The sequence below is a fragment of the Erpetoichthys calabaricus genome, chromosome 1, assembly GCF_900747795.2.
Source record: "Erpetoichthys calabaricus chromosome 1, fErpCal1.3, whole genome shotgun sequence".
Taxonomy (NCBI): Eukaryota; Metazoa; Chordata; class Cladistia; order Polypteriformes; family Polypteridae; genus Erpetoichthys; species Erpetoichthys calabaricus.
The window spans coordinates 174,800,658-174,811,260 of NC_041394.2; the positions used below are offsets into that span (position 1 = coordinate 174,800,658).

Consider the following 10,603-nt stretch of genomic DNA (forward strand, 5'->3'; position numbering starts at 1 on the left):
CCCATCTTCATTGAAATGCACATGGCATGCCTCCTTTGGCACACTGGCGCTGCACACTCTTTGTTCTCAACTTGAATAGATCCTCGTCCAAACTTTTCACTTTGTTTTGAGCTGCGCTGCCTGAAGACGCTGGTAAACAGGACCCTCATGTTTGGGACACAGGCTCGCTGTGCACAGGTGGGTAGATGACCAGGGCATAGATGGTCATTGCAGGAAGGTTCCGTTCCTCATCTGTAAATTCAGACAGACATAAGTTTAGAGTTTAGGGTGCTTTTCTTGGGAGCTCTGAGAAGGAGCCTGGGATTGCGCACAGCACGCTGGCTACATGCCAGGTAAAGTCTAGCAGGAGACAGTGCCAGGCAGAGGGGCCGTCAGGAAGGCTGAGGGTGACACTGGGGACTCCAATGGAAAATGCTAGAGGATTTGGGCAGGTTTGCCTCTTCTAGTAGGCGTATAAAGATGAAAGAGAGATCCATTCCTTACTGATTTGTCAGAGATGGGTTGCTTTCAAAAGCTTTCTCCAAGTGTTGGAGATGCTTGGCATACCTTTATGGTGCTCCTACCTCAGAAGTTCACATTAATCTTTATGAATGTGTTGAGCTGCTTATTTGATTAGCTGGCAGCAACTGTGATGCTTTATAGTAGCTGATTCTGACCTTTGCATGTGCTGATGTCTGGCTATGGATTGCCACCCAATTTAGGGTTGGGTTTTGCCTTACATCAAGTGCTCCTGGGATAAGTATATTAGAAAATGGATGGACATGTGGATGAACTCCAGTGTTTTGAGACATGCAGCCCGCCCAGAGATGACAAGGAAAGCCCAGAGCTGCTTAAAATTGATTAAATTCCATGATATTCAAACCTAAATATAGGTACTCACATGTCCTTTGACTATCACGCTCTGTTTCAGGCCAGCTAACTCTTTCATCAGGGAGGTAACCAGCAATTCTTCCCGTTTACCAGACAGGAACAATGAGTCGCGAGGAAGGAGTAAGGGAGGATTTCATCTATGACAAGATGCCAACACTGGAGAGAGGTGCCCGTGTGGATGCCAACAGCTATTCTGTGGAAGTAAAGACAAGTGATCTGCACCCAGTGGAGAGTTTTGCATCCTGTGCCAGCTATCGGGCCTGGCTCTCCAGTTTCTTCATTGGGGTGTGTATGCAATCTCTTTGATTTGATTTCTTTCTCTTCAGCTGTAGCAGGGTGGTCACTCATAGACTTTGGTACAAAGCAGTCAGTGAGCACTGCAAACAGAACTATGTGTATGTGTATTCTAGGGTTCTTTTTACACACATCCATGCCAGGAGAGACAGACACACAGTACATAGTGACACCAAAGACAGCATCACATATTATGTTAATACACAGAATATTTCACAAATTTGAAGAAAATAAAAAACTAAAATGTGAGCATATATGTATAACAAATACATGCTGAGATTTTTCAGTTAAGGAAGGTAGAAGTTTCAAGGTAAGGTAGTTATACTAATTGATCACGGCACTAGAAAGTAGCAGTGTCTTGTATGTTGATTATCACATGAACTGTAGTAATGGCCCTATAATCCAACAAACAGGACAAGGACAGTTACAGATGGTTGCACAACACTGCCGCGAGTCCTGTGTATGAAAGTCCTACCACTGGCATCTTCTTTTTCTCTCTGTGTATTTCACTTTCTCCTTCAGATGGCTCTTTTGATTGTTGCTGGCTTCTCCCTGTATCTGGGCAACGTGTTTCCAGTGGCCATGGATTATTTGCGCTGTGCAGCAGGATCAGTAAGTGTCTCTTATGGATGGTGTGTTTGGCAGGTGAGTGTGTGAGTGGACATCTCTGTTAAGAAACCACCGTGGACTTCTAAGCCAAGCATCCGAGCAGTGGCCACTTCACTGAGTGGGCATTTTGCTTCAGATTTATTTGTATTTCGTAACATACAGAGTTGCCTAAGTGATTTTTAAAAAAAACAGTTGAGTTGTCTTAATAGGGTATTAACTACCAAGCTGAATTTCACAGTTGGCCTCTCTTTCACTGAGATAGCTCCGACAGCAGAGGGACTGCAGTGTCTCTAATTCCTTAACCTTTTTGGCTTGCTCCCTTTGCTCCTCTTTTCTTCTCACCAGTACTGCCTCCCATTCTCTTTTGCCAGGTTGTCATTGGAGATGCCAAATATTGAGGACTGGAAATGGAACCATCTTGTTCACAATCTGACATTTAGTTCACCCTGCCAGTCTTCTCCAGCTTGAATTTCAGCTTGACAACTTTGTGGCCACTGACATCCATCTCACACACAACCTATTGTTCTCAGCAAGCAGTGGGTTACTGTTGGACTGTGTGGTTTCTCAAAAATAAATAAATAAATAATCCCAAACAAAAAGTCTGTAGCCAGATTGTGGGGAAAAGAGGTGGGTTTGAGGGTGTCAGAGTACCATTGTTCTTGTGATTTTTTTAATCTTATTGTATCGTTTCACTTTCAGAGCATTCCAGCTGCAAGTGTCAGTTTTGCTATTGCCAAGAACAGGAAGACACTGGTAAGCTCCTTAAAGATTCTTTATGTGTGGACACCTTAGTCAAGTTTATCCTTTCATTTCTGAGGTTGACCAGCACACTCTGTCCATTGATCTTAAATCTGAAAGTGAGCATCCCACCCCACCTAGTCACCTCTGTCTCTCCGATGGTAGACAAAGGTTACTTCCTTTAACTGAATATGTCTGTTTCTTCTTGACAGTTCCTGTGCAATGGTTTCTACAGATCCACAAATGATGTGGTTTTCTGTTGTATTTGGCAGGTTTCTGACTACCAAGTCCTCTTTGTGTCAACATTTGCTGTCACAACAACATGTTTGGTTTGGTTTGGCTGCAAGCTGGTGCTCAATCCAACCGCAATCAACGTGAGTCGCAAATTCTAATAGCTTATTTATTTTTTCTTTGTGGAGCATGTTGGCACAATGGTTAATGCTGCTGCCTCCTAGATCCAGAACCCTAAGTGTGAACCCTTAGCCCCATCACCATCTGTGTGGAATGTTCTCCCCATGTCTTAATGCATTTTTTCCCAGATTCCTAAAGATTTGCAGATTTGGTTGACTGGAAACTCTAAACTGGCCCAGTGTATATGTCCTGCAATGGCCTTGTATCCTGTGCTCTGTCCTTATGTGTTTTGTTTTTTTATATTTATAATTAATTCATATATAAGTGTGTGTCTGATTTTTGACAAATCCAGTCAGAGTCGTTTATCATCTATATTCCAAAGAGTGGCTATAGTTTTATATACATAGATTCCCTGTTGCCCTCCACTTGTTGTGTTTCATTGAGCCTGAAACACATCTCGACACAGAGTGGCAGCTAAAAATGGGCCTGGGCCACCAGGCTCATATATGTTTGCACTTCTTCTCAGAGAATGTATTTCACGCCCTCTGTCACACTCTGTCTCTGCAAAGATCAACTTCAACTTGATGCTTCTGATCATCATGGAAATCCTTATGGCTGGCACAGTAATCATCTCCGCCCGCTCCACAGAGGAGTGCTGTGGCCACAGAAAGGTGACTTTCACACTCAGTACTACATCATTTCACTCTTGCACTGTCTAAACATCCATCAATCCCACATCACCCCAGCTCCATTTCCATTTCTTAACACCATTGCTACCAGAATGTAATTTTCTCACTCCCATCTTTCTCTTTCTCTCTTTCCAAATGCAGTAGAGCCACATTAGCAAAGCCATATCCTATTTTCATCTTCTTAACCCGCCTCTGTTCACATTTTTCATTACATTATCACTCCCATTAACATGCCTCCATCTTGCTGCAGCCTTGCTCTTGTATAGTTTCCAAGTCACTCTTAGAATCAGTCTATGCTCATTGTTGTTTTCATGTTTCTGTCTGACTTCATCTATACTTCTGTCTTCATTTCAGCCATTTACACGCAGCAGTCCTGGCTTTCTGGTGAATAATGTCTTTCCAGCACGTATTCTGAAGTCCTATTCGGTAAGAACAGCTCCCATTATCCAGCATATTTTACATTTAGAGTTCAAAAAGCTATACTTACACTTTGGCTAACAAGGTACCATGTGTTTTGAGTTCTGCAGGTCATTGAGGTCATTGTGGGCATCTCTGCAGTGTTCGGGGGGATTATCGCTCTCAATATGGATGCACTTGATTCGGGACCATATCTGTCCGTAACCTTTTTCTGGATTCTTGTGGCAGTGAGTAGCTGAGGCATTTCGGACACTTCTGATTTGAATATATCATGTGATCTAAACCAGGAACTATGCAATATCAGTAACATATGGTAATGATATCATATTAGACTGCTTTTAAACAGTGATTAGATAATTGAGGTATGAATGTCCAGCTGGAGGAATGTTTTAAGCACTGGGCAAAAAGGAGAAATACCCCAGTGGGCATTGGCCATTTGATAAAACTGATTGGATTTGATGTGTATATCCAGTGAGATGTTTTCTGTTCTAAGAACATTTGTTCACAGCTTCAGTTGTATTCTTCACCAGCAGAAGGCGGGCAGCTATGGATCAGGAAAGGAAAGCACAAGGCTCTTCACCTGCCTCCTTTAATGCATAGTTCTTCATTCACAGTAACAATATGTAAATGCAGCGGACTCAAAGTATTCAGACCCCTTCACTTTCTGTACACTTGACTGAGATTTAATTTTAAATGGATACATTTGTCAATTTTGCCCATCATTCTACCCTCAATGTTTATAATGACAAGGTGAAAACATGGTTTCAGAAAGGTGTCCAAATTTATTTAAAATTAAAAACTGAAATCTCTAATTCATGTAAGTATTTAGACCCTTAATTCAGTACTTTGTAGAAGCCTCTTAGACAGCAATTATAGTTTTGAGTCTTCTTATATAAGTCTCTACAAGCTTTGCACACCTGGATTTGGGTAGTTTATCCCATTATTCCTGGCAGATCCCCTTAAATTCCATTAGATTGGATGGGAAGCATCTGTACAATTACATCTTCAAGTCTCTCCACAGATGTTCTATGGGGTTAAAGTCTGGCCTTTGGCTGGGCTACTCAAGGGCAGTCAGAAACTTGCCATGAAACCACCCCAGTGTTATATTGAGTATATGCTTTAGGTCATTACAAGGGGGCTCCGCCCCCTGCTCGCTTCGCTCACCTACCCCCGGCGTTTTGAACCCGTGCCCGCTGGGCAGCCGTAGTTTCAGACGTGCGTTGTAGGAGCTTGCGTTGTTTTGAACCCGTGCTTGCCCTGCTTCTGCGGTTTGAGACGCGCGTTGTATGCGTATATCCGTCAGCTGAGCTCATTCGGTTTGAACCCGTGCCTGCTCTGCCTCCGCAGTTTCAGACGGTGGATAGGAAGTAAAGAACGCATTGTATGGTAAATCACAAAGATTTATTGGAATATCTCTTTATATACAATATTTGTAGTAAAGATGGTTTGTTGTCCTTGAATGAGTTTTCCTTGGTATTGGAGTATTTATAACTTTAACTTTAATGTCAGATGAACGCCGAACTCATGAGAAGGCTACATAAAGTTGTCCATGTCCAAATACGCGCTCAGAGAGGTATATGCCAACTTTGTCCATGGTCTGTGCTTGGGATTTGTTGATTGTCATGGCAAATGCAGGCTTACTGGGAAATTGGCATCGCCCAAGCGTAAATGGCAATTCAAGGGCAGAACTTGTAAGGTCAATTCTAGGAATTAAAACAGTATTGTCAGTATGTGATCCTGTAAGTATTTTTGCTTCAATAAGATTGTTTGTCATGGTGTTGATGACTAAATGTGTACCGTTGCATAAACCCTGTTTAGTATTAAGGTTTCTTAATAGCATGACAATTGTTCCGATTTTAAGGTTAAGATTGTGTTGTGGTAATCCGGCTGGGTTAATAGTGTTCAGATATCGTAAAGGGAAATTAAGATGTTCAGTGTCGTCTGCAGAATCAATTTTGTCAGTACTTAGAAAGAGGCGGCTTTCTGCAGGAAGTAATGCAATGACTTGGTTATTTATGTGATCAACATCAATATTCTTTGGACATAATATAGCCCGTTGCGTTAACAGTGGTATCTGGTCTATTGTTTTGGAGGCGTGAGCGCAACTCCATTAGTTCTTCCTTGTTTAGCGTTAGTAATATGGATAATGGATTGCACTTACTGTTAATATGTAGCGTTTTCTGTGGTTGAATTGTTAATAATGTATGACTGTAATGTGATGATTCACTTATACTGTATAGTCTTCACGTGTGAGGATGACGAACCTTTAATACGGAGTGTTCGTTTATTCTTATTAATCATCAGGTGTTGTGCCTGTGTCTTGTGTGGTTGCACTGTTAATATTGTATCACTGTAATGTGATTGAAATATGTTGTGTAGTCCGCATTTGTGGGGTTTCTGTACTATATCGTGTTTTTGCTTGCGGGTTATTAGAGGTGCGTGGATCATGCATGTGTAGTGTGTTTGCGTACTGTCTGGCGCTTTCCGTACGCCAATTGATTTGTGACCCTTTCTGGACTCCATAGTCTGTCCCGTTTTACTCTGGGGTGGCGTATCATGTCGGGTTTGATTTGTGAACCTTTCTCGACTCCGTATTCTGTCCCGTTTTACACTGGGGTTGGGCGCTGACTCCTGTTGTTTGTGTGGTTATGTCGTTCGTAGTCTCCATGGACTCCGTAGTCTGTGGGGGGGTTTGTGTGGCACACCAAGCAGCACATTATTCCTAACTTCACTCAGCAGTAGTGACATGCACAATATGGCGGTGACACCTGCGCCCTCACTACGCATTAGTGCCACTCACAATATGGCGGCAACGCCTGCGCCTTCCGTATTATGTCGGGTTTCACCATGCTGTGTAGGCGCCTGCACCTTCCGGGTCTGCCTCCGCTGTGTGTTGTGGACGTTTAACTGTCGTTGTTTCCGCCTTTATATTCTGTCCCTCGCTGTGCATGTGTTTCGTGCCTAGGTTTTTTTGAAGCTGTTGCATTCCAGTTTTCATCATCTGTAACCTGCTCTCCATGTGTTTGGCCCCGTTCTTTAACCTCTTTATGACATTATACTTTGTTTCCTACTCTGTCTTTTATTTCTGACCTCGCTTTATCCTGCTTGCGGCATGTCAGACGGTTCATAGTCTCTCCCGTTTCACTCTGGGGAGGGGGGCTTTGTGTGGCGCCTGCGCACTATGTCTCCTGCGTCCACGGGCAGGTCCCTGCGTCCATATCCGGTTTACCATTCTCGTTTAGTAATATGGATCATGATGAAAGGTGAACTGTTGCCCCATTGTGAGGTCATGTGCACTCTCAAGCAGGTTGTTTTTTTTCCCCCAAGGTCCTCTCCATATTTTTATGCATTCATCCTTTCCTCAATTCTGGCCAGCCATACTATTCTTGCTGCTGGGAGGCACCCACATAACATGATTATACCACCACCATGGGAATAGCATTAGGAAGGTGATAAGCAGTGCATGGTTTTCACCAGATATAGTGCTTGGAGGTCTGCTCAAAGAGATGAGTTTTTTTTATCTCATCAGACCAGATAATCTTTTTCCTTATGCGCTCAGAGTCCTTTAAACATCAGCATATACCTTTTACTCAAGAGTGGCTTTCACCATAATAAATACCTGATTAGTGGAGTGCTGCTAATATGGCCTTTCTTCTGACAGGTTCTCCCACCTCAGCAGAGAACTTCCAAAGTATTGTTAAGAGTGTCCATTAGGTTCTTGGTCACCTCCCTGACCAATAGGCCCTTCTTGCCCGGTTATTCCATTTGGTCAGACAACCAACAACCAACTCTAGGAAGAGTCCTGGTGGCTCCAAACTTCCTTCATTTCACAGTTATTGAGGTCACTATACTCCATGAAACACTGAAAGCTTTAGAAATGGTCTTATATCCATGCCCATGCCCTGAACTATGCCTTACCACTAGTTGATCTACAGAGAGTTCCTTGAACTTTATGGCTTGATTGTTATCAGACATACACTGTGAATTGAGGGGCCTTATGTATACCAGTGTGTGCCTTTCCCAACCATGTGCAATCAGTTGAATATTTTTCATAAATTTGCCTACCTTTCTAAAAACATTTTAATTTTGTCATTATGGGTTATTGAGTGTAGGCTGATGGGCAAAAATGACAAATTTATCCTTTACGAATTAAGTCTGCAACACAATAAAGTGTGCAGAAAGTGAAAGGGTCAGAGTACTTTCTGAATCTACTTTACATTATTGATTCCTCAGCCATAACAGGCAAAAGCAAAGGAGCGAAAATTTATGCTGGCAGTTGAAAGTAAAAAACAAAACATAAAGTCCTTTCTTTTTGCAGTGTTTCCCAAGTGCCATCGCCAGCCACGTTACAGCGGAGTATCCCAATAAGTGTCTGGTAAGTAACTGGTGTCCAATTGCTAGTGGCCTACTATTTCCTGATTGTCATCCTTCAGCATTATTCTCTATATTTTATTCCTGTAGCAGTATCTCATGACACAGACTAATTCTGTCAGTTAGTGGACTTAAGTGGCCAGGGGAGATTTTCTACATAGGCCTTAATATAGCATGAGTAACTGATCCTGTATGACAGCACTGGTCCACACTGTTCAAAATACATCACATCAGTTCATATGCAATTCTAATTTAAAAAAGAAGCTTTTTTTATAATTTCATATTTTCAGTATGAAACAGAACAAATGCAGAAAAAGCAGATGTACAGCTCATTAACAATGAGCTTCAGTTCTGTATTTTCAAAACATTTTACACAAAATAAACTTTTGCATTGCAGGATTATTGTAAATATTGTTCACTTTGTGGCTTCTGAAAAGGCCTTGAAATGATCAAATCAGAATAAATGCCTGTAAAAATACCACCTACAAAATCATTATATGCATTACTGTATTAGTACATTCACCCTTTATGTTGGGTGGTGTCAACTGCTAGAACCGAAGTCTACATGTTATATTGTCACCTCAATGAACAAGGCAGCATTATCAGGAAATGCTATCTTCAGTAAGTTAAAAGTAACAAAAAAGGAATATGCAGAGAATAACAACTTTATCAGAATTCGGATAGCTAGTTATACTTTATTAGAATTCAGTGGCATCTTGGGGTGGGTATTTGGACTAGGGAGGACAACTAAATGCCAAAAATAAGTCGGTGACAGCAGTTTATCTCCTTGCTGTAAGTGGGTGGGCAATCGTATCAGTTTGAAATGTGAAAAAATGGATGCTCACCCATTTCTCTCTGGCAGTCATGTTGTGTGAGGGGCTGACTCAGTCAGTCAGTTGTACCGTACAGTGTGAGCAAATGAAGATTCTCCACGTCTTTCAATTGGTTAAAAGTGACTGATTTCCTCTCCTCCTCAAATATCACTAGAGAAACCCCTTAAAGCATGTGTGCTCTTTTCCAGGTTGAGGTTCTCATTGTCATCAGCAGCGTCACCTCTCCACTTCTTTTTGCTGCCTCAGGCTACCTGTCCTTCAGCATCATGCACTTCATCAGTATCTTCCAGTATGAGCAGCCCGCCAGTAAAGTGAGTGTAAACAGGATCAATGTTTCCCATGTTGCAATGGCCAAGTAATAGATATTAAAGATAATACAGAGCAGTAAGCAGGAGTGAAATTCAGCGCTCCATTTATAGTACAGTATAATTAGATGTAATTGGGTTGAGGTAAAGAACGTCTAAATTACCACCATAGCTGAACTAGGTTGGAATGCTGAGGATTTCACATGACTCCCCAGTACTAGGGTGTTGTACCGTGTTAGCCATTATGAATGTAGAGAAAATCCAAGCAAAATGACACCTTTTATTGGCTAACTAAAAAGATTACAATATGCAAGCTTTCGAGGCAACTCAGGCCCCTTCTTCAGGCAAGAGGTCCTCTGTGGGATTACATCTTGCCTGAAGAAGGGGCCTGAGTTGTCTCGAAAGCTTGCATATTGTAATCTTTTTAGTTAGCCAATAAAAGGTGTCATTTTGCTTGGCTTTTCTCTACATGACTCCCCAGTAAAGTAAAATAGGCCCTTTTGGGGCACCAGACACACTAGCTTAACAGTGTACACATCATTGGTTTTCCCCTGTTTAACATACAACAGCTCTGGAGTTGGACACCTATTTTTGTCTTTCACTTCACAGCAATCTTATGATGTACTGCTTCTAATCCTGATGGTGATGCTCCTAATCCAGGCATTCCTCACCTTGGCCACCATTATCCACTGTGTTCATTACAAGGCAAATATGCTTGCTACCACTGAGACCCCCTCCTCGGAGGTAAGGGCTCAAAACTTAGACTGACGAAGAAACATCAGTGCCTACCCCACATGCTACATTTTCATGGCCAGTTCCCTTACTCTGTTTTTCTCACTTCAGGTCTCAAATGGCACCATGAGGGAATTCGACAAGGACAAGGCCTGGAGGGCAGTTGTAGTCCAGATGGCTCAGTAAGCTGGGAGGAGTGAAGCGTGGGAATTAATGCCTTCTCAGTGTAACTGGCACACTCTTACTCTGTCCTAACTGGCATGTTTCCTGAGGGCCCAGCCCCAGCCTGCCATGTATGCCTAACAATGCTTCTTCCGAGAGCACTCTTAATAAATGCCTTTTAAATAACCAGCCACCTGGCCTCTCCTTGATGCCGGTAGAGGTCAAACAACAG

At 42.4% G+C, this 10,603-nt stretch overlaps 1 protein-coding gene across 1 annotated transcript; it reads left to right on the plus strand.

Annotated features, from left to right (window-relative positions):
* Positions 1–66: 66 nt before the first annotated feature.
* mlc1 (modulator of VRAC current 1) lies at positions 67–10,560 on the plus strand. The gene is made up of 12 exons (XM_028808881.2): positions 67–177; positions 964–1,155; positions 1,687–1,776; positions 2,473–2,526; positions 2,784–2,885; positions 3,432–3,533; positions 3,906–3,977; positions 4,079–4,195; positions 8,287–8,343; positions 9,361–9,483; positions 10,087–10,221; positions 10,321–10,560. Exons 1-12 carry the CDS (start codon positions 148–150, stop codon positions 10,393–10,395), a joined length of 1,149 nt encoding a protein of 382 aa, XP_028664714.1. The 5' UTR covers positions 67–147; the 3' UTR covers positions 10,396–10,560.
* The last annotated feature ends 43 nt before the right edge of the window (positions 10,561–10,603 follow it).

Coding starts and splice junctions, on each gene's coding strand:
- mlc1 (XM_028808881.2), top strand. CDS start 148: ATGTTTGGGACACAGGCTCGCTGTGCACAG. Junction 1,777..2,472: donor TGCGCTGTGCAGCAGGATCA/GTAAGTGTCTCT, acceptor TTTCACTTTCAG/AGCATTCCAGCTGCAAGTGT. Junction 3,978..4,078: donor GTATTCTGAAGTCCTATTCG/GTAAGAACAGCT, acceptor TGAGTTCTGCAG/GTCATTGAGGTCATTGTGGG.